This window comes from Lolium perenne, chromosome 3 (genome assembly GCF_019359855.2).
Source record: "Lolium perenne isolate Kyuss_39 chromosome 3, Kyuss_2.0, whole genome shotgun sequence".
NCBI classification, from domain to species: Eukaryota; Viridiplantae; Streptophyta; class Magnoliopsida; order Poales; family Poaceae; genus Lolium; species Lolium perenne.
In genome coordinates, this window is record NC_067246.2 from 328,226,387 (window position 1) to 328,250,008 (window position 23,622).

The 23,622-nt window shown below is 48.4% G+C and overlaps 2 protein-coding genes across 2 annotated transcripts; one reads left to right on the forward strand and one right to left on the reverse strand.

Annotated features, from left to right (window-relative positions):
* Positions 1–2,328: 2,328 nt before the first annotated feature.
* On the reverse strand, positions 2,329–4,950 carry LOC127345775 (uncharacterized). The gene is made up of 7 exons (XM_051372294.2): positions 4,700–4,950; positions 4,556–4,622; positions 3,657–3,703; positions 3,386–3,473; positions 2,942–3,075; positions 2,766–2,864; positions 2,329–2,639 (listed from the first exon to the last, which is right to left on the reverse strand). The coding sequence occupies exons 1-7, from the start codon at positions 4,928–4,930 to the stop codon at positions 2,556–2,558; spliced, it is 750 nt and encodes a 249-aa protein (XP_051228254.1). The 5' UTR covers positions 4,931–4,950; the 3' UTR covers positions 2,329–2,555.
* Positions 4,951–5,070: 120 nt separating this feature from the next.
* LOC127345774 (CSC1-like protein At3g54510) lies at positions 5,071–9,960 on the forward strand. The gene is made up of 10 exons (XM_051372293.2): positions 5,071–5,584; positions 5,673–5,816; positions 6,180–6,243; positions 6,557–6,766; positions 7,533–7,718; positions 7,853–8,151; positions 8,247–8,526; positions 8,665–8,937; positions 9,262–9,495; positions 9,707–9,960. The coding sequence occupies exons 1-10, from the start codon at positions 5,109–5,111 to the stop codon at positions 9,860–9,862; spliced, it is 2,322 nt and encodes a 773-aa protein (XP_051228253.1). The 5' UTR covers positions 5,071–5,108; the 3' UTR covers positions 9,863–9,960.
* Positions 9,961–23,622: the final 13,662 nt, after the last annotated feature.

A 23,622-nucleotide genomic window follows, 5' to 3' on the forward strand; every position in this document is an offset into this window, starting at 1 on the left:
CCGCCTCGCCACATGTGGCAGCCATCCCGCGCCGGTGCTCGCCCACATCCCCGCAGGGAGCTCGCCCGCCGCGACCCTGGGCTCACCGCATCCTACGAGGCGGAGCGCCACGCGGTGGCGCGAGATGGTGAGGTCGGGGGCTCGGCGCGCAGGGCCGGCGACGGGAACCATGTCTCTTCCATGCTCTTCACCTCCACGCCCACGTGCGCCTTCCTGTGGTCACCAGCCCACCGCGCACAGCTCGCGGAGGCCGTCGCCGCCACGGGAACAACTGCAGATGCGGCGGTGGGATGCGGGGCGGTGAGTTGCCGCCGGCCATGATTCGGTTGCTACAATAGGCGGCCAATCTCGCTACCATGGGCGACGGGCGGTGCTACCATGGGCCACGGCCGTTGCTACATAGAGTTGGTCAGTGGTAGCAAGGCCACCGGAGTTTGCTACCATCGGCGATGGGTGTTGCTACCATGGGCCACGACCGTTGCTACATAGAGCTGGCCGGTAGCCGCAAGGCCACCGGAGTTTTGCTACCATCGGCGACGGGTGTTGCTACCATGGGCCACGACCGTTGCTACATAGAGCTGGCCGGTGGCAGCAAGGCCACTGGTGTATGCTACCATGGGCGACAGGCGTTGCTCCAGGGGGTGGCATGCGTCGCTACCTGGAGATCGTGGCGTTGGCGGACACCGGAGTTGCTGCCGGCATTGCTGCCGACGCCCACCGGAGTTGCTACCAAGGCACATCGGTGCTGCTACTATCGCCCATCGGCGTTGCTGCAAGCGCCACACCTGCTGCTGCATCAACGACGCCGCCGGCTTCTCCGGCAACTCCGGCAACGACCATCGTCGACGGAGGAGCGACGTCGGCGTGCGCAGATCAGGGGAGGCAAAGCGCTGAGGACGGATGCGCGAGGAGGACTGCTGCATTAGCGACGCCACAACGGATTCTCCGGCGATGCCACGACGGGTCCTCCGGCGATGCCACGACGGGTCCTCCGGCGATGCCACGACGGAGGGCCATCGGTGGTCGTGTTGCCGGTGTGGGCGGCGAGAGTCCGTGGGGGAAGACGCTGTGAGATCCCAATTGTGGCTGTGTTTTTTTTTCTTCCGTGGAAGGTTGACCAGGGTGGACGATGGTGATTAGCAAATCGTGCGGCTGCCGACCCGGGGGATCGGGGATCTGATCCCCCGGGGGACGCTCAGCACCGCCCTATTCAGATTGGACTATTCAACAAACACTGGATGCTGGGTCGACACGGTAAAGCGATTTTTCTAGCGGCTCCGTCACATACCGGTCAAGTTTTCGCTCCCCTAATCCTCATGATTTGCGCTACAGAATACACGGATCATACAATTAAGTTTCAATTTCTGTAACTTAGTTCTGTAACTTAATGGTGCGCGCACATACGTACGAATCGCGACGTTGTTTGAGCGGTCGATACTTTACCTGAATCTGTTTTTTTCCATTTAATGGAATTCTTTTTCAAATATAACTAGATGGAACCTTGACCGTCCCCCTCCCACGCTACAGTAAGGAGGAGGCGATTTCTAGACGATTCGTGGTCGATCCGCTCGCACGCCGGGGATCCGAGAGATCCCTACTCCTCTGGCGGATGCTTCGGCAGCGCGAGGGTGGGGAATCCCTGGATCATGGCATGTACATAGCTACATCTACTAGGTTTACGATCGGTGGCGTTCGGAGCCAACATGGGCATGGGCAGCCCAAGGTGCAGGCTCTTCGGAGCCGTTGTTCAGCAACTTCTCGCTAGTAGGGGGGCTGCTTCTGATTCAAGGTCTTCAAACGGGTAGCAGTGACGCCGCACGCCATCGACTCATCTTGTTCATCGGCAATAGAGTGGGGGTCTAGAAGGGTTTGATTGTATTTTTATCTTTGTTTTTCTGTAAGTTCGTTGCTCTAATGTCCATCTTCTCTTTCACGCAAAAAAAATAGAATTTTGTTTCAGACTAGTATAATTTTTTAACCATAAAAGGTGTCTCATTGACTAGAGAATTTGCTTCAAAATGTATTTGAATTATCACAAACAAGTTACTTTATCTCCAACAAATCAAGAATTTTTTCAGTCAGCTCGAGAATTTGTTGATCTAACAGAAATTTTCTGTCCAATTTAACGTTTATTCCAAACACAGTAAGTTTTTTTTTTTGCTTGCATCTAGTAATATTTTTTTCCATTGTAACAAATTGCTTCAACTTTCTGAAAAATGGTTCGATGAAACAAGTCCAGATGGCTGCAGCACTCTATTGCCAGCGTTTGAAGCTAGTGCAATCATCATATGTTTCTCATCCAGCAACAAACAACAATGCAAGCCAAGCTTATATTTTAGGTTATATGCCAAATCGGTTTATTAAGGAAAAATGGCCTTCATCCTGTCACTATATCCCAGATTTTTTCTTCTGATATCTTATATCCTGCTATACATTTTTACACATCAGATATTCACATGTACATTTACATCATTGCAAACCGTATGAGGAACAAATGCAACAGCCCTGTATCTGAATGTATTGCATACTGAGGTGAGATTTTTCCCCATTGAGTCTTACTGATTCTGCTTTTGGTTTGGATACTCCCTTGGTCCAAAAATGGTCGAACCAACCCTTACATTTGTGCTGCCCAGCTCTATCTGCACAAAGAAGCAATTCAGTAAATGTTACAACTGCTAAAATTCTCTCATGTTTGCACCTCACCTTTTGGTTCCGATTTGATTGTTTGGTAATCCCGCAAAATATTATTCAAAAATATTTCTTACCGCTTGCTCAAAGTCACCAGACATTCCCATGGAGAGTTCGAACTGCTCTGTGGGTATCCCAAGGGCCTTGCAAACTTCAAGCTTACAGTTCACCAGCGTCTGTATTCAGATCACACGCAACTTGTGAGAGTCAACACAGAAAGAGCATTTGCGATTATGTTATACTAGATAACCACCTTGAAATTTACTGGTGTTGAGGAGTAATCTTTCATCCCTATTGTCATGAGGCCCGAAAATATTAAGTTTGGGCATGCGAGCTTCACATGCTTTGCAAGCTCCACGCATCTAGAAGGATCGATGCCAGATTTTGCTGAAGCAAAACAGCAGTGTTTCATCAGAGAATTCATCATTGCTAAGAAAAGCTTCTATAATATGATCATAGTGAAAGAAAAAACAATATAAACAAACAGCATGACAGTGGCTTATCAGGACAAAAGTTTGAATGTAGTTTACAGTTCACTCTAAAAAATAACTTTACAGCATTCTGAAGTAATGAAAGAATTATAGCAATGTAGCGGTAGTAAACACAGTAAACTGATGACTACTGAAGAATGTGGGAAGACATATCCTAAAACTATACTTCATTTATTAGATCAATTTTATATCTTCTTTGTACTCACATTCTTCTCCACTAGTGTTCACTTGCACCATAACTTTTAAAGGCTCCCTCCCCAAGCTAACGACAGCACGATCCAAATGATTAGCAATCTGAAAGCATGTTCACAATATGTAAAACTCATGGGTAAAATATAAGGAAGAAACTCATATGACAAACATTCTGTAACCAGTATTCTCCTCCTTTTCTATAGGCACAGAAATACATACTAGCATTTTATGGTTGAGATGAATTCAACCCTTAAGCATAATGAATGTTTGTTGCTCGCCGCTTACCTTTTCATTACCTACACCCTCAACCATGTCAAGATTTGGAACAGCAGCTACAAAACCACAGAAATAGGTATTAACAGTCAGCAATACATGTCTGTAATGGTTAGTTGCTTAGTACAACAAACCCTAAGGACACATGTGGACTTAATTACAGTGGTAAATGGAGGTTCTATTTAAAATACTCATTCCGGTTCAAAATAATTGTCCAAAAATGGATGTATCTAGACATGTTTTAGTGTGTAGATACATCTATTTTTGGGCAATAATTTCAGCCTAATAAGTACTCCCTCCGGTCTCTTTTAATTGACTCAGATTTAGTATAACTTTATACTAAATTCGAGTCAATTAAAAAGGACCGGAGGGAGTAGGACAATCTGTGTACTTGAACGGTTGAACACCTAAGAGTGAACAGCCTGACTATCATGTGACTAACTGTAGTAGAGACATAATCGTGGTTTGAATCATGTAATTTGGGTCCGACACTGCTAACTACGAGTTCACAAACTATAACTCCTTAGGTAGCATTTGGTAAATAGATAAATGTATGAACCAAAGAACAAACAGCTGACAAAACATTATTATTGAATGTGTGTGGATATTCAGCAAACAATTTCTTATGTCCTGAAGATCTGAACATCATGGTAATTACCACGTTGGCATTCGGTGAGCACGCCGGTGAGGAGTGATTACACGGGATACTGGTTACAAGGTATATCATTGTATCTTATAATTCAATAATTCTGTATGCTCCCCTACTTTTGCAGCAGGATACGACAGACTATCTATGTGACATGCCGTGTCTAGCAAAGAAGAACAATTCTTCCACAATCATTTGTCAGATTTTGCCATACAAAGCAACGCAGCACGCCGTGGACTGGAGCGAAGGAAGAATTGAGTCATACCTACTAGCGATTTCACCTTGTTGCTCTGCAAGTGCCCGACGAAATGCCACCGAATATCTTCCGGAAGCTGACGGCAGAACAGAAGGAATCAGCCAATCAACCCTTTGTGCAGTAAAAGCAGATCGAGATGGAGCAGGGAGTAACCTGCGGCGCCTTGGTGATGAACTCCTGGACGTAGTTCTCGCCGAAGCAGCGGTGGCCGGCGTCGTAGAGCTGCCGCAGCAGCGACACCGGCTTGGTCTTCCCGATGGCCACCACCCGCACCGCCTCCGCGGCCCGCCCCGACCGCTCCGCCGCCCTCCCCGCCCGCGCGAGCACCCCCCGCATCGCCGCCGCGACCGGCGCCACCGCCCCCTCCGCCGCAGCCGCTGCCATCCCCCTCCGTTCGCCGGCGTCCTCTCCTTCTCTCAGTGGTGGTGGTTCCCTCCCACAGAAACAAAAATCGTAGCCGGAGCGCGACAATGGGCTGGGCTGGGAAGGCCCAGACTGGTAAATACCATGGGCCGACGTCCGACGACCCTATCGTTCGGCGTTTCGCCATTTGCGGCGCGAGATGAACGTGTCGAGCTCTGGCCGCTCCTCGCTGCTGCGGCCGCCACGTCGCCGCCCGCCTCCGGCCACCGCACCCACACCACACGGCCTCCAGCTCGAAGTCGAAACAAAACTGGCAGAGACGGACCTGCGCGCGCGACTGGAATCGCAGGCGCTAGAGGTGGAGGGAGCGGTCGTCGTTTGGGTTGGGTTGGCCGGCATGGACGCGGAGGGGCTGCTGGCGTCGGCGACGATCAACCTGGGGCTGGCGCTGGTGGCGCTGTCGCTCTTCTCGATGCTGAAGAAGCAGCCGGGGAACGCGCCCGTCTACCGGCCGCTGCGGATGGCGGAGGGCGGCGGCGGCGTGTTGCCGCTCGGCACGGGGCGGCTGACCCCGTCGTTCCGGTGGATCGGCGCGGCGTTCCGGCTCTCCGAGGACGACGTGCTGCGGCGCCACGGCCTCGACGCCCTCGCCGTCATCCGCCTCTTCAAGTTCGGGTGCGTCTCACCATGTTTCTTCCGAGTGTTTCTGAATGTTGATCTGAAGTGGAGCGCATACATCATCACACGTCCGATTGCAATGTAGGTTCAAGTGTTTCAGTGTCTGCTCAATTGTCGGAGTATCGATCCTTGTGCCGGTTAATTATACCAGCAAAGGTCCGCCCGACATCGGGTGGTCAAATTCCATGGAGCTTTTCACGGTGTCCAACGTGCCAAGGGGCTCTGACAGGTTTGCTAGCTCTGAATGGAACCTCCACTCTCACCTTTGCAGGCAAACTCTGTGGTGGTTCATAAATCTGTAGAAATTGTGATTTGTGGCCGAAAGTGTATGAACACTGAGACAGCGTTATGGTTTAAACAAACTGTGTTAAAATGTTCCAGTTCTATGTGCAGTTCGAGATGCCTTAAAGTGTTCCAGTTCTATGTGTTTTGTAATTGATGCCGGTGTTTGATGATTTAGCATTTAAGCTAGTACATGTGTACATTTCAAATGTAGTTCTAGGACCTTGAAAGACTTCATCTGACGGACATTCTGCTATTGCCTGGAAACTGTGCTAATATTGTAACTGATACAATTCTCATTTGCTGACAGGCTTTGGGTGCATTTTTCATGCCTTTGCTTCATATCCTTTTATGTGGTGTATTTGCTTCATAAGGTTCGTGTTTGTGAAACCTGTCAGTTAATCAACTTATGTTTTTAGATTAAGTATCACCTCTTTGATAAGAATTAACTGTAGTTTTAGTTATCCAGTTCCGAACATTTGATCGTTGGCATTGGAATTTTAGTGTCGTTCTTTTATATAGAATTTGAGAGTTTTAGTAAATTCTAGGTACGTTTTACTAATCATGGGATCCTGATTTCATTTAAACACTTAGATCAACTGCCTGAAAGATGTAACATTGCGACTATTCAGCTTCGATATTAAGCTGAAATATTTATTGATTGCCTGTCCATTTACTTACAAGCAGGAGTACAAAGACATGTCCCAGAAAAGAATTGAACAATTGAAGTATCACAGGAAGAGACCTGATCAGTTTACCATTTTAGTTCAAGGAATTCCACTGTGCGCAGATCATGGAACTTATGGGTGTCATGCTGATCACTTCTTCTCAAAACATTATCTGACGTACCAATCGTATCAAATACTGCACGATGTAGGAAACATTGAGTCATTACAGGTGAGTACAGCATAGCAATGATGTAATCTGTGTCTTTATTTATAGATTATGACATCATGAACTGCAACAGTATTTTCAGTATGAGTTCAATTCTGAATATCAGTTCTGTTTCTCCAACTTGTCATGCATTTAAGAAAACATAGAGTTGAGTTTGTCCCAGCCTCCCTGGTGTAATAGCAAAAGTAGAGGGTCCTATTTCAGGTCTTAAAGAGCCAGTTTCAAAAACAAAAAAGGCATATAAGAGGTGGATATAGAGGAAGGTTCTTATGATGAAGGTTATGTGATACTGGCGTTCACTTTATATTCTGAGTTTCTGACCATCTCTCAAAGATAGATATTGGGAGAAGTATAACTCTTATCATTCACAACTCATTATTGTCAGTCACCAACCATATTTTTGCAGTGCCTCCGACCAAGTATGAACAGTTTGGAATCTTTGAACTTGTGCAGAATTCTTCTGCTAACGTATTTTTTTTTATAGTTTTTTTCTCAATTAAGTTGTTTCGTTTCTGTTTTCTTATTTGGTCTTCACCACCTTCTTGGCTTGTATGTGTATTCAAAAAACATAACATCACATCATTATACGTCAGTATGTCATCTGAGAAAATATAAGATGCATTCTACATGAAAAACAACTTACTGTTTCCTATTGGTGTTCTGCGCTCAACGATCATAAATATCAGCAATTTACTCTTTCTTGTTTGAAGGAGAAATGTCAGCACGTCATGTTTTCTGATATTGGCTAACCAAGTAATCATCATTACAGAAACTGGCATCTTCCCTTGAAAGACAGATAAGGAGGAAAAGGGATAGCAGAGGATGCAACTTTTTGCAGCGGATCTGGTTTAAGTTCACACTGGGAGCAATAGATGCTCACAGCCAGGAACAAAAATTGAAGGAAGTTCAAGAGTCTATCCGCCTCCAGCAGTGTAAAAATATGCTTAAACAGAAGGTACTGCCTTACCCGTTTTGTACCTTTGACTCCACCTGCTTGTGTTAATGGCAGCTTCAATATTCTACGTAGACCAAAAGAAACAACAGAGTATTTGTATCTGGATCACACATTAATATCATTTTCAACTCCAGGAGTTACCCGTAGCTTTTGTCTCATTCAAGTCCCGGTTGGAGGCTGCCCAAGCGGCTGAAATGCAACAGCATGTCAATCCGCTGGCATTGGTTACACGTTATGCTCCTGAACCAACTGAAGCAATATGGTCAAATCTGGCTATTCCTTTCTACCGTCTTGCTGTATACAAGCTTGGAGTCTTCATTGCTGCATTTTTACTGACGGTGTTCTTCACCATCCCTGTCACAGCTGTGCAAGGGATTGTGCAATTTGAGAAGATTAAAAAATGGTTCCCACTGGCTAGGGCTGTGCAACTTATGTTAGTGGCAATTTTTTTAAATAACATTGGGAAGTTTGCAACTTGCATTTACCTGGGTATACACTAATACAGGTTGATGCTTTGCTATCTTGCAGACCAGGTCTGAATTCTGTCGTAACTGGATATCTTCCAAGCTTGATTTTAAATGGGTTTATCTACTTGATTCCATTTGCAATGCTCGGTATGGCATCATTTGAAGGTTGCATTTCCAAAAGTCAGAACGAAATCAAGGCTTGCAACATGGTGTTCTACTTCTTGGTAGGAAATGTTTTCTTCCTGAGTATTCTTTCGGGGTCTCTACTCGATCAGATAGGGGAGTCCTTTAATCACCCTAAAGACATCCCTAGCCGCCTTGCAAGAGCTGTTTCTGCACAGGTAGAGCAAACAATATATTGAATTGTATTCATGTTGTTCTAACAAGTGTTGTATGCTATTGTTCCTAGACATGTTTCCATAAATTTGTTCAATGTTCAGTACATGAAGCATTTATCTTATAACTTGTTTACACTGCAGTCAGATTTCTTCATCACATACATCTTGACCAACGGAATGTCAGGGTTTTCTTGCGAGGTTCTCCAGTTTGGTTTGCTTACATGGCACTTCTTTAAGGCGCATTCAGTTGGACATGCTGATGAGCCATATCTTTATGGCTTCCCTTACTACAGAGTTGTGCCCATTGTTTCCCTTGCAGTATTGATTGGAATGGTGTATGCTGTCGTTGCACCTCTTCTGCTTCCCATTCTTGTGATCTACTTTTTGCTCGGTTATGCAGTGTTCATCAACCAGGTAGCTTCTTCGTCAGTTAATAAGGCTAGTTGTGGTACATATTTCCTTTATTTTCTTTAGCAGGGAAGTTTGTTTAGGCTGCTACGAAGTATTTACCATGCCGCTTTATATTTTGTAAAAGAACAATTCGTAGTTACATATGTTTGGTGATATCAGTGTTCTTTTATAACATGTTATAAGTATTCATATGTATAGCATAGAGATGCTGTGGCCATTTCTTAAGATCACCCGACAATCACCTTGACTACCTCAGAAAAGGAAAACACTCACCTTGACCTTTTCTGCATTATGTTGTGGTTGTTGATTAAGTTCTATGTTGTACAGATGGAAGATGTATATGAGATCACATATGACACCTGCGGACAATATTGGCCTACTATTCACCACTACATATTCCTCTCGGTCACTCTCATGCAAACTACAATGATAGGGCTGTTTGGGCTGAAGTCGAAGCCAGGAGCTTCATTCGCCACGATTCCCTTGCTTGTGCTTACCATCATGTTCAATGAGTACTGCAAGGTTCGGTTTTTTCCAACTTTCCAGTGCCGCCCTGTCCAGGTAAGCTTATGGTTGTTTCCATTTCTTTGGTATCTATATTAGATGGTACCAGATTCTTGTAAAGAGCATAAAGTGGAAATAATTGTATTAATTTTTTTTCGATAAAGGATGCTTTATTACTTATAATAAGCAATTACATCCAGCCTCTGCATAACAATAATTGTATTAATCATGCACCTTTTCTTTTTCTTCTTTTGGATGCCTTATAAAGGTTTGCAAGGAGAGTGACGAACTTGATAAAACCGATCGGACGGCACAAGGCAGCTCAGATCATGCCATCAAGGCCTACACGCCACCATGGATGCGCGTGTCAGGAAGCTCCTCAGAATCTAGTTCTGTACAGCCTTTAGTCGGTTGTTTGATATAATGATGTCAGTATGGCTTGTTCTCTATAAATACATTAGGAATGCCGGGTATAGCGCTAAGCGAGGTTACATGAAGAACAGTATTGGCATATGGACAGTTGCAGGCACTACTAGGGAAAGGCTTACCGCCGGCGTCCTGTTATGGCTTACCGCCGGCGCCTTCGCATTCGCCGGCGATCACCTCGCCGGTGGTAATGCCTCATCGCCGGCGCCTTCCAATTCGCCGGTGGTAAGTCGCCGTTACCGCCGGCGTTTTGCCCAATTCGCCGGGGGTAAGCGTTTCCGCCGGCGCCTTTCCATCTCGCCGGGGCTTGGATGTTACCGCCGGCGCTCCCCATTTCGCCAGCGATAATACTAACAGGAGCATCAGGTCCTTACCGTCGGCGCTTCCCATTTCGCCTGCGGTAATATTAATAGGACCATCAGGTCGTTACCGCCGGCGCCTTCCCATTTCGCCAGCAGTAATATGAACAGGAGCAAAAAAATAAAACTCGAATTAGACAATATGTACACCAGAATTCATAGCATATACACAGAATATACAGGCAAGTACAAGAAGGACAGCAAGATATACATCATTAGCAAGATACACATCATTGGCAATACACATCATTAGAAAGTCCCGATAACATGCATGCATCAATAACACAAGTGTCGACCATATGGTTCAACCATCACGACTCGAAGTAGCACATACATATAAGTCCAGTCGACGACCTAGCTAAACAACAATGACATAGTAAACTAGAGAGGCGGTAGCGGCAAGCATCATCACGATGAAACGGGTCCTCCACATCTCCCTCCTCTGTCCCGCTCGAAAGTTGGCGTATCGAGTTTCCGCCTCCTCCAAAGTGGTGTACCCCTTGTAGCTGTTGCCGCTGAAACGGTGGACCTGCCTCCTACAGTCTTCCCAGTCCTCGTAGACTCCAGGAACCCTGCCGTGGTAGACGACATAGTACGTCATCTATGCAAACACATAAAAAAGAAATGAAAGTTGTTAGTACATTAGTAGAGAGAGATATAACATAGAGTAGTGCAAAGAAAAAGCATGAAAATTACTTAAGTAATTTTATGACTAACATTTGCAAAGGACAAAAGTGTTTGAGTCAAGTCGGCTTCGGCGGGAAGGGACGGATGCCCTCAAGCGTGTTGAATGTTCTGTCGTCATATCCATCTTCTAATCGGCCTTCTATCTCGGCCTTAGAAAGTGCGGGACCATAGTGGAACAAGCCACCATTACCGCAGACATCCCTCCAGAGTATTGTGCAAATGGTCCGCTGGATGGCACGGAACTCGGCTCTCACGTTTTCATCGGTGGTGTCCGCCATGTTCACGAACATCCGCTGAAGACTGGATGGCAACAAGAGATCGTTCTGAGACCTTACAATCGACCTCATCTGTAGGATGGCAAACCAGGCCTCCATCCCATTGTCATGCGCCGATTGCTTGAGGCAGGGGAACTTGGTTATGTGGTTGCACACATAGCAACCTTTCACTTTCTTCTCATGCCTGATTTTGTCGATGCCAACCTCGGCTATGAAGCCGCTGAGGGCTTTATCAAGTGTAGACTTAAGGTCGGTGAAGTCCTTGTCCGGATCAAGCCCGGAGTCGAGTTAACTGACATGTGAATGATACGGGTGAAAGAGGAGGAGGGTGCAGTACTTGAATCTGCGCAAAATGGAAATAAACCATCATACTCGATCGACTATGAAGGAAATTCATGAATGAATGTAATAGAGGGTACTCTAGTAACCAAATACTTACTCGCGGAAATATGGTATGGCAAAGCATTTCTTATCCTTGTTTAACACCAAGAAATCCTTGATGTACTTCGCCAGAAACGCTTGTTCGTTCTGGACGACAGTTGGATTCATGTAGAAGGGGTCCATGATAGCGATGTCCGCTGTGTTCTCCATGGCGATATCGTGCGCCATGCTGAGCGATAGGAGGCGGACCAAGTTTCGGTCGAGCTGTTGCATGTTCAATAGCCTGAAGATGTCTTCATATCGAATGAACATCAAGTCCGCAGGGTATGTGGTGACAAAGCCAAAGCCACTGGGCACCTTGGCCGTCAAAACCGGGTACGAGGGATTTCTATCTCGAAGAAGTAGTTCCTCCTTCACTAGAACAGCATCATGCAAGCTCCTCATATCGGGCGTCACCTGCTGGACAATGTGTGCCGGCAGCATAGGCTGGCCTAGGTGATGCATCTTCCTCCACGGGGTCGGCAACTTGTCATTAACCACTTTCTTGCTTGCGGCAACATCTCCTGACTTCTTCCGCTTCCTGGCCTTCTTCTTACTGCAACTGGGAGTGGCGTTTTGTTTCATACCCTCCATGGTCGCACCAAGGAGTGTCCTCGGGGTAAGCCCAACTCGGGGTGGAGCGGTGAAGGCGGTAGGGTCTTCCTGCTCGGGAGTTTCTTGTGAAAGGAACAACTTCTTCTTTAGCGTACGATCGGCGGGTGGCTTGTAAGGAGAAACCCCGTCGCCCTCCATCTCAGCGATGAACGTATCGATTGGAGCTTGATCGATGTCCAACGCGTTGCCGTGCTGACTCTCGGGCTGACTGTCGGGCTGGCTATCGGGCCCAAAAGGACCACCAGCCGGTGGAGGACTCGGGGCAGCCGTCGCATCCTGAGGAGTGACCATGCCATAGCTTGCCTCCGAACCTGAGGCGGCGGTGTTCAGCCGAATTAGGGCTTTCGGCCATAGAAGGATGTGATTCTTGAGGTCCCCGAGAGTGAGCGGGGTTTCCGTTTCCGGGGGTTGATAAGGAGGATGGAGGTCTTGGCATCCCGGTAACGACCGGTTCACGCGAACCCGGCTCACGCTATCATCCATCCTGACGCAGTGGAAAATCCGCTGTGTTGGCAGGATGACACTGCCGCTCGCTACAGCCTTCAACTTGTTGTCCACATTCAGTAGCAAGGTGCAAGGAGTCGCGTTCTCCTGTGAAAACATGTGTAGGTCAGAGAGGGGCGACGACAAAGTAACTAATTTGTAGAGCTTGAGAGACTAAATTAATTACCGTGAGGGCGTCGAGCTCGGCTCGCGTTGAAGGACCGAGGCCAGGCGTGCAGGTGACTGAGGGGCTAGTACTGTGGCCCCCCGCCAGGTCCGACGAATGCTCTCTAGCGCCCACATTGCCGGCGGGTGGAGTCACCAAGTTGGGTGTGCATTGAGCGTGTCTAGTTGGAGGCCGGTTGTCCGAGTTGCTGGCGCCTAGGCTGATAACCGGCATCGGTCCCTTTTGGCCGCCGGCGAAGTAATTCTTCATCGACAACACAAGATCAGGGATGATTTCATTGACCCTGGTGGCCACCGCGTCATCGACCTTGCTAGCAACCTCGGCACTGACGCGTTGCTGAACCTCGGCACTGACTCGTTGCTGAACCTCGGCACTGACGCGTTGCTGAACCTCGGCACTGACGCGTTGCTCCATGGTTGTTTCCAAGTCGGCCACCTTTTTCAGCAGAGCCTCGTGCTCCCGGTCCGTCTGCGCTGCCGCGACTCCTTAGTGCTTGCGGGCACGTCCAAGCCATAGTCGGCAAGCTTGCGACCTCCTCCGGCGCCGGGGACACGGTGGGGCTTGTCCAAAAGCGGCCGCGCCTTCACGGTGTTCAGACCCCTAATAAAAGGCGTGTCCCACGGGACTTTGCCCGTCGACGTCTGGGACGAGGAGCCAGCTGATTCGGCGGCTGCTTGTTCCGCCAACTGCCAGAAGTAACATGAACAATTTTAGAATGTAATGGACTTGGTGAGCAGTATCAAATTAATAAGCTGGTAAATTGCTTACCACTGCTTTCTCTAGTGCCATCACCTTCGCGTAGGCGACCAACTCAACTCCCACCACCACATCAGGTTTCGTGACACGTTTCCCAGCCAATTCTCGATGGTATCGGGACCTGAGATATGCCCTGAAGAGTGGGTCTTTGTACTTGGCAAAAGGGGGCTCGAGGCCAGCATTTATGTAGGCCTGGTCCTCCTTGTCCCATACCGGCTGCTTGCCTTTGAAGCCACGGCAACCGAGATTGTGGTGACCGATGTTCTTATCCGCCAGCTCCTTCCCCCAGGTCGATTGTCTTTTGGTGTACTCGAGCTCCTCGTTTTCCAAGAATTTATTATACTGCTCCAGCGTCATCCGCGGGAAGTGGCGCTGGATCTCTTCCCAAGTCTCATTGTCACCAAGCATCCCCCTCAGCATGGTTTTATAACCGCTGAGGTTCTTGGAGAACTTAGAGAGGGCTCGTCTGTTCACGATGTTATCCTTGGTATCCTCGTTCCTGTATTCCACAGGGAACTCATACCGTGCGTGCAGCCGCGCAAGGAGTTGGGCTGCAGATGCTGCTTCTTCTTGGTTCGGAGTTTCGTCTCGTTGACGTCGACGACGTCCCGAAGGATTGCTCCCAGTTGGAGGCCGTACCCCTTCGCCACGTGCTTGGGCTCAGTAGGAATCCCGGTCTTGGCGTCCACCGCGGTGATTATGTCACGAGTGGTGCCGACCCTGTTTGGGCGCCGCTGCTTACGTTTCCTCTTGGCCTCGGTAGTAGTATCCGAGCTACCCCCGGCAATGCCACTGTCGGTGGTCTCGTCGGCAGCGGCCCTCTCATCCTCACCATCGTTGTCCATCTCAGCATCCTCCTCCTCCGAGGACTCGTTATCGCTGCCTGGAAGTTCCTCCAGCTGATCCGAGACCATGAGCCTGTAGTGCTCATCCAACTTCCGCTGAGAAGACCCGTCAACGTCTTCGTTGGGGTCTGCAGAAGACGACATCGCTAGCTAGAGAACAATAGCATCAAAAGTATAGTAAGTACTAAATTCATTAATTTGACCATGAGCCTAATGTTGCAGTTTAGTCTAAATATGAACACCAAACCAAGAGACCTAGAGCACATGAGCACCAGATGTAATTGACCTATTTTTAATTTGACAAAACCAAAGAACCTAGCTATACTAAATTCATTAGTGCACTGCCAATCTAGAAGCAAGACAATGCCATGCGAAAATTCGGCATGACCTTTGCTAAAAATGGTCATGCCGGAGTGCCCGAAATTCGCCGGAACGGAAGTTAATCGACATTCCGGCGAAACATGGACACTCAATGTGTACCTGCAGAGAGATTTCACACAACTTTTCCAAACACATGCTCAGGTCTACCACCACCACATCAGGCTCAGGTCTACCACCATCAAAAGGAAATGACAGAGTTTGGACCATCCAAACACAAAATCTGCTTCATTTTCTGAACTTCTCCAACCAAATAGACAAACATAATAATATGGAAAGAAATACACAATAAAATGGAACGAAGTGTGGATAAATATTGCTTCCGATTGAAAGCAATAGGTGCAATTAGCTAGTGGTGGGGATAGGCTGGCACCATCACTGTCTAAATATGTAAGCCACGTACTTAAACAAATGAACTCAACAGCACTTGTTAATATCAACCAGTCCAACCTGACAGTAAAAACTGAAACACAAAAATAAAAGGAACGAAGTGTCCAGTCCAACCTCACAGTAAAAACTGAAAACTATTGCTTTATGGATGTTAATGTTCAGCTTCTGGGAGAACTTATGTGTGAACAACACGCAGATGCCTTAGACTAATACTTACTGGGCTATGCAAAATCAAATAGGAAAATAACAGTTATTCCCATTTCCCACCAAGCAGCACACTTACAGTATCGAAACAGCTAACTACAGCATACAACTAGATCTTGCAACTGTCAGGAAATCAAATAATGGACTGTTGCTGCTTCACACCAAAAGATTCAGGTAGAGCTAAGAGAGCAGACTGCCTAACATCCTGAACTTCCAAACTAAAATGAACTGATAAAATGGAATGGATGTGTAAAAGATGTACATTCTGAAGTAGAATTACAGCTAGCATGACCAAAGCACTGGCACAAGTTTCGCTCGTAACAAGAATGTACCATATCTCCACACACAAATTAATAAGACGTGAAACAGCAACATTACTATTTATCCAGATTGAAATACTCTAACAGAACTTTTGATTTGTGTTACCTATGCATTCATGGCTTAAACATTGATAAATTCCAACTTGAGTTCAGAACAGTATAGAGGCATTTGGTTAAGCAAATAAAAATCAAGGACAGTGAATGATACATGCTGTAAGTTTGCACACAGCAGATGTGAAAAATTAAAAACCGCATCTACTGAAACTAAAGCCTCATAGTGTAAATGATTGCAAAGAATCAGTATGCCATCTAGTCCCTATTGCCTAAAATAAATTATGGATATAAGATCAGTAGCCAAAACAATTCTTTTTTGTTTGAATCTCGTGGGCGGCCAGACCGAATCGTAGCTAGTGGTGGGGATGGATTGGGCGGATCTCGCTGGCCGCACGGGCAGACGCATGAACAAGGAGAAAGGGAAATCGGTGGTCAGATGGGGAGCTTATTACCGTAGCATGCAAGGAGGCGGTCCGGTGAGGTGGAGGCGGACTCCGTCCGTGGATGTCGATCGCCCGCCTGCCTGCGACGAGGAGAGGGACGAGCAGGTTGGTTGGTTGGCAGCAGGGGCGGCGGCAGGAGGAAGGAGGCCGCCTGCTCGTGGCTCGGGAGGCGGTCAGGCCAGCTCGACGGAGCGCCGCGCACGGACGGCAGGGCGAGGAGAGGCAGGCGGCGACGGCGGATCGACGGCGGTCGATTTGGGGGGAATTAACGACGACAGACGCCAAAACGACTAAGTCGTGGACACTTTACCCCCGGCGTTTTGCCGTAAACGCCGGCGGTAACGTTTGAGCCACTAACAGGTGGGCCCAAGAGCGTTTACCACCAGCAAAATCGAGCAATTCGCCGGGGATAACAGGTGTCTATGTATTAATTCCGTAAACCCTCGTAGTTACACAGAATCGATTCGATAGCGCAGTGGTTCGGCCAGTCGCTTCGCTGCACAGCCGAAGCCCCCCGGGTTCGAATCCCTGTGGGTGCCAAAAAGGCACCATTTTTTGCACTTTTCTTAAGACTTTTTTTTATTGTTTCTAGTTATTTAGATAAATTGTAAAGTCCTTTGGCAACTTTTTTTTCTTTTCTTAAGACCTTTTTTTATTGTTTCTAGTTATTTAGATAAATTGTAAAAAACCAAGACATAAATTTAGGATAAATTGCGAGACATAAATTGATGATTTTAATTCTTGAATGACTTCAAAGTCCTTTCGAGGATATCCGATAAAAAACCAAGACATAAATTTAGGATACACTTGAGAAGGACAAATGGTTGTTCGAGAGATAATTATTATAAATACACAAATGACTTCAAAGTCCCTTCCGCTTGGTCCTTGTGACCCCACCGGTATCGTCGCGACTCCTTGTGTACGGAGGAACACTTGACCTAGGTAGCGTCGTCCTTCTTCTTCTTAGTGTGTAGGTTCTATCGTCTTCATCGGGTTCTTCCATCATTGGGTCTCCGACGAGGCCGTCGAAGTCTTGCTCGTCGGCAACTCCATCCATTCCGACGAGGGCCCTTTTTCCTCTCCTTACGACAACACGGCTGGGCCTTGACGGGTCAGTTATGAAGAAGCATTGCTCGACGTGCTTAGCCAATACCCAAGGCTCATTTTGCGCGGTGGGGTTCTTGGTCTTGGATTTGGGGGGCAGTCGCATGGTGGTGACATACGCATCTTCTTTTGTGACGTCCGTAGCCCATCTGACACGAAACATCGGTAGCTTCTCCCCGACGTAGTCGAGCTCCCAGATTTCCTCGATCCTTCCGTAGTACCTTTTCTTCTCTTCACCCATGTACGATTCCATCGTCACGCCCGAGTTCTGATAGTCGCTTTTTTTGTCTCTCTCCTCTGTGGAGAATGTGTAACCGTTGATGTCGTATTTCTGATAAGTCATGAGGTTGGCGGCGGGCCCATAAGACAAGGCCAATATCATTTTGTCTACGTCGCTTGCCATTGGTGGGGGATTGGCATCAATCTGGTCTTTGAACCAGCTCGCGAAAGAGGAGTTGTGCGCTCTAAATACCTCTTGTTCCGTCATCGGCTTGTCAGCCCTGCTCTTGATCATGTTTATGTGCTGATCCACCCAAGGCTCTACCTCGTTCATGTGCTGTAGTGCTACTAAGTGGGCCCTGTTAAAGTCTGTTCTCCTATCATCTTGATCCGCGTCGAGTTCCCTCCTGCCAGCGTTGTGGCCTACTCCCTCGAATCTGCCGAGGTGCTTGTTGGCGGGCAATCCAACCGGACGTGGGTCGTCCTCGTTTAAATAATTCTTGCAGAAAGAGATGCACTCCTCGGTGAGAAAGCCCTGGACGATGCTTCCATCCGGATGTGCCCTGTTATGAACGTATCCTTTGATGAAGCCGTTCATTCTTTCTAACGCCATCATGTTGTGAAGGAACGCAGGCCCGAGATCCTCGATATCGTCCACTATATGCACCAGCAGATGGACCATGATGTCAAAGAATGCGGGCGGGAAGTACATCTCCATCTCGCATAGGATGGTGACGATCTCTTCCTGCAGCCTCCCGAGTTTCTTGACGGTTATCGACTTTCGAGTGATGACGTCGAAGACGTTACAGGTCGATCGGCGTCGCACGAACGTGCGGTTCCATTATCCCTCGGATAGCAACCGGAAGTATCTGCGTCATCATGACATGACAGGTCATGAGACTTCATCCCGCTGAAGATTTTTTCGTCGGGTCCAGCCATCTGCGTATCAGCCCCGCGTAGCCTAGGGGAAATTTGACTTCTAGTAGGCACTTGAAGAATTGTTCGAGCTCATCGGGATTTAGAGTGAAGCAGGAGGGGCGAGGAGTTTCGCGCTGCTTGGCCACCCTTTTGCGTTTGCGACCATCTGTTTCCTCCTCCTCGGTTTCCTGGTCAACCTGGGCGAAATGAAGCTCTTTTCTGATATCAAGGGCCATCAGGTCGTGTCTTGCTTTCGACCCGTCTTTGGTCCTCTCCGGCATGTTGAGCACAGTGCCAAGCAAGCTCTCGCACACGTTCTTCGTGATATGCATGACATCAAGGCTATGAGGCGTACCGAGGATCTTCCAGTACGGCAAGTCCCAAAACACGGACCTCCTTTTCCATACCCCCAAGAGCGGCCCGGGTTCCTTTTTCTTTCTCTTGTCTCCTTTCTTCCGCTTCTGGATCTTTATCTTCCCCGCCGGAGGGCAGTCTTTCCAGTTTTTCAACAGAGTATCTATCTCTTCGCCACTTCGCCTAGGTGGAGGTCCCTCGACCTCATCCTTCCCATTGAACAGGTCTCCACGCTTCCTCCACGGGTCATTCTTGGGAAGCCACATTCGATGCCTCATGTAGACGGTTTTTGAAAACCCGGGTTCCTTACCCAGCTGTAAAAATGGCGTCTTTTCCATGCACCTCACACATGCCTTGTGTCCGTGGCACACCTGGCACGCAATATATCCGTATCCAAGATAGTCCTGCACCGTCGTCAACAGTGCGGCTTTCATACGGAAAGTTTCTTGTCCGTAGGCGTCCCAAGTTTCTGTCCCTTCCTCCCACAGAGTGACTAGCTCCTCCTTCAATAGCTCCAGATACAGGTTGATATCGCTCCCTGGCTGCGTCGGCCCTTGGATTAGCATACTCATGTGTATGTACTTCTTCTTCAGGCATAGCCATGGAGGGAGGTTGTACATCCATACAAACACGGGCAGTCTTTGTGCTTGCTGCTTTGGTTCCCAAACGGATTGAGTCCGTCGGTGCTCGCACCCAACCTGATGTTCCTTGGTTCTTTCCCGAATTCTTCGTAATACTCATCGTCTAATGTTTTCCACTGGCTTGCATCCGAAGGGTGTGTTAGCACTGGGTTTTCAACCCATTCCACATCACGCATCACCGCCTCCTTTCTTTCCGCGTGCCAGCGCATGAGCTTTGCTTCCTTGGGGTCCACGAAGTACCGCTGCAGACGGGGCGTGAGCGGGAAGTACCACACAACTTTTCGAGGAGATTTTCTTGTCCCTCTCTTGTATCGAGATTCGCCACACTGTGGGCATGTATCGAGATTGGCATGCTCGTTCCGATATATTACGCAGTCACTGATGCATGCGTGGTATTTCTGGTGCGGTAAATCGAGAGGGCACACGATTTTCTTGGCCTCCTGTAGGCTACCGGCACACGTGTTATCTTTAGGAAAGTGGATCTTCAAGTATCCGAAGAGTTCGTCCACGCTTGTGTCCGTCCATTTGTGCTTTGCCTTCATCTCCATAATATCGAGAGCGTATCTCAGACGGCTCTCCTCCGTCCCACGAGCTGCATCGTACAACGGAGTTCTCGAGTCTACCTCGAGTTGATCCAGCTTAGCCTTCCGTCTACCAGCGATTTTGGGGTCGGTCGATGTGTTGCTAAGAAGAAGTTCTTGAACATGACGGTCCTGCACGGCCGCGGTTAGCGGGGTATTTCTACTCATGTCCTCGTCGGCCGCATGTTCTTCCCGGCCTTCTTGATCACCATCAACGTGTGCGCCATCCTCTTCAACCTCCTCTCCATTGTCGTGTGGGGCATCCTCTCCATCACCTTCGTTATCATCATCTCCACCATCATCACATCCATCTTCATCACCATCGATATCATCATCTCCATCATCACTCATCCACTGAGTATGCCCCTCCATGAAACTATACCTGAGCAGGTGTTGATTCACTATGCCTGAGAAGGGGTCAAACAACGATCCTAGCTTGCATCTTCGACAAGGACACATTATATCCTTTCGCTTTTTTCGATACATGTCGGCCGTCGCGCGTTCCACGTATCTATCCACGACGCTTTCCCTCATCGCGATGACCATCGCCGCCTACAAGACAAGATAATTGATTACACCGCCGTCTCGGTTTTCACGGAAAAAATTCGGCATGACCTTTGCTAAATATTGTCATGCTGGAGTTCCAAAATTCGCCGGAACGGAAGTTAATCAACATTCCGGCAAAACATTGGCAACTCAATGTTCCTGCACGCGTAAACAAATGCAAAACAATGCATTTACATATATGGAACCACGCCTTTTGCCACCACGTACTAGTACTACTAGTGATATAACCGCGAATTTTCGCCAACACATGAAAACATTCCACTCATTTAGTTTATGTACCTACTAGTTGACGCGATGTCCAAAAGCACCCGAGAGACGCCACACGTCGACTTTAATGCTTGAGAGATCTAGAGATCTAAGAAATGGAGAGATCTAGCTAGATCTAGTGGAAAAGGTGGTGGAAGGAGATAGATCTAGATCTAGATTATGCAAATCATGCTAGAGGGGCTAGGTAGTGCATGATTTGCTCAAATACATCATATTTTATTGGTTGAAATAGCTAAAATGGGTGGGGGAATGAGCTAACTAGTGCTTGGGTTGATTTGCCATCACATATGAGTGTGTGTGGGTGGTGGTAGGTGGCTGGTCGTCTTAAGGCATGGCCCAGGTTACCGCCGGCGCCTACGAACGAAGTTGCCAGCGGTAGGGAGCATTACCCCCGGCGATTTTGAGGCTAAACCGCCGGCGGTAAGGGCAAGATGGGTGGCCGCTGGGTGGCCCACCCTGCGACTCATTACCCCCGGCATCGTCTATTCGGGTTCGCCGGCGGTAGAGCCCTCTACCCCCGGCGCTTTGGGCCCAAACCGCCGGCGGTAAGTCCAGGCCCAACGGGGACCCCGCAGCCCATCATATCGCCGGCACCTTCGTGCCCTACTCGCCGGCGGTAACCCACGCACCCCCGGCGACCTCCATTCAAACTCGCCGGCGGTAGAGTTAGGCACCCCTGTAATGCATTACCGCCGGCATCTTCTATCCATACTCGCCGGTGGTAAGGTGTGCTGCTATAAGGCTTTTCCTAGTAGTGAGGACCAGTCTTTGTGTAATTATCGACGATCATCAGGTCAAACCACACCGAATTCGACCTCCTTAAAGTATATAGTAATTATGCACGCACAATGTGCTTGTCAACTAATATAATTCTGTAAACGTGTGGTGCAAAATACAAGCATCAAAATCTCTATGTGCATGTCCTCAGATGTTGAACTCTGCGCACATACGAAGAAAAGGTGGTCCCCAGTTTCCACCGCAGAGCACCGCTCGCAGTTGTTGAGGTTGCTGCGGGTGCTAACTGCTAAGCCGATCAGCAGCAACAAGCACCATGAAGATCTTGATCTTGGCCGGAAGCTTGGAAGACCAAATCATGTCTCCAAAACTGATCCAATGCGACAATGTCGCACACGGTCTGCAGCCCAGGTCGAGAACATGGCCGAGTTCCCCCAGACCTTGGAGCACTTGTCAGGGCGTTCACCGGTGCACGAGGACGCCAGATGGCCCAGATAGATTCTGGAGTGCCACGTCGAGCTCCCCTTCAGCACGTCAAGAAACCTAGGCGCACGGTGTTGGCCACTGAGACGTTGACAGCAGGGCAGGGAACCGAAACGCGAGCGGACCAGAGTTGTGCCACCGGTCAAACCAGAACGACGTGGAAGCTCTTTCGTCTACACCTACGAGGACCCAGGTAATGGCACGGTAGAAACCAATGCCGTCACCCATGATCCGACCCAGGAAGGATGGGTTGGAGCTCATGTCGCCGATGTCGCCGGCTTGGTAGCGCCTGAACCAGGTTTTCCACATCGCGGAACCAGGTTGATGCAGCTTGTGGATGAACTCGAGGAGCAGGCACGTGCTTTTAAGTAACATGAAATGCCTTCACCATGGAATGAAGAAGCACTTTGGTGGATAATGCAGAGAAGCACTGTGGGCGCGGTTGGTAGGCTATGAAGGCCTTTTTTACATGGGCTGGGACGTGGAACGGGTCGTTTGGTTGCCTGCAGACTGCCACGTTCTTGCACGAACCGGGTTTTAAAGCACCCCCAGGACATGCCCTTAAGGAACGCCCGGAATGATAGGAGCCAGACTCGTTGTCGCGAGAAGGTTGCACACGTGGAGAAGGGAGACAGAAATGCCGCGTCCATTCGGGAACACGCGCCATAACTAGCCTCACCGTCCCCTCTCCTTCATCTCACTCGCAACCTCACTCTCAACCCCCCCCCCCCCCCCAAATTGTCGCATCACTAGGCAGTTCCCCTCCCGCCAACCAATCCGTCGCACCACCGCAAGGAGGAGCATCGGTAACGGAGTAGGAGACGACAGCGAGCAGCACCACGACATCGGCCGCAACCTGCTCCGCGGTCTTCATCGGCATCTTGAGTTCGGCCGCGAACTCGACCTCGTCCTCGACCGGAACAATGGCGATAACAACCTCTTCTCACCATCGTACTCGTTGTGCTAGAAGAGGCCATGCTTGGGCATTTCCGATGACACGCAGATTAGATCTGCTAGGGTTTCATTAAGATATGGTTCGGATATATGTTTGCAAGGTGTTCGTCACCATTGCTTGCTGTTCTTGTCGAGTTCTTGGTGTTCACGTCTCGATTTGCTTAGATCTGTTGTAATCTCCAATCGCGGTAGATCCTTCGTAGATCGGACTGTGGATTGGTCAAACTGTCAGATTTTGCTGTGCATGCAAAGAGGGGAATGGTTCTTTGTGTTGGGGTTTAGCATGTTGTGGTTGTTGTGCAAAAGATTAAGCTGAGTCGCACTAGTTTGTTCAGACACAAGAGGAGAGGGAGGACTTGAAGAACGAAGTTGCTCTCCTCAAGAATCTGTAGAGAATAAAAGTACAAGTGATGAGGGCTAAGAAACAGGAACGGGAGGCGGAAAGAAAGACTTTCGAGGCTGAGAAGAGAAATCTAGAGTACGACATATATACGATCTGCTCCAAATAAACTTTGCAAT

Bases quoted from the DNA above. Each gene is read 5' to 3' on its own strand.
- LOC127345774 (XM_051372293.2), top strand. From the start codon at position 5,109: ATGAACGTGTCGAGCTCTGGCCGCTCCTCGCTGCTGCGGCCGCCACGT. The intron at 6,244-6,556 runs GTTCGTGTTTGT...ACTTACAAGCAG, and splicing joins TGGTGTATTTGCTTCATAAG to GAGTACAAAGACATGTCCCA. The intron at 8,527-8,664 runs GTAGAGCAAACA...TTTACACTGCAG, and splicing joins CAAGAGCTGTTTCTGCACAG to TCAGATTTCTTCATCACATA.
- LOC127345775 (XM_051372294.2), bottom strand. From the start codon at position 4,930: ATGGCAGCGGCTGCGGCGGAGGGGGCGGTGGCGCCGGTCGCGGCGGCG. The intron at 3,704-4,555 runs GTATGACTCAAT...GTGGTTTTGTAG, and splicing joins CAAGGTGAAATCGCTAGTAG to CTGCTGTTCCAAATCTTGAC. The intron at 3,076-3,385 runs GTGAGTACAAAG...GTTTTGCTTCAG, and splicing joins GAACACTAGTGGAGAAGAAT to CAAAATCTGGCATCGATCCT.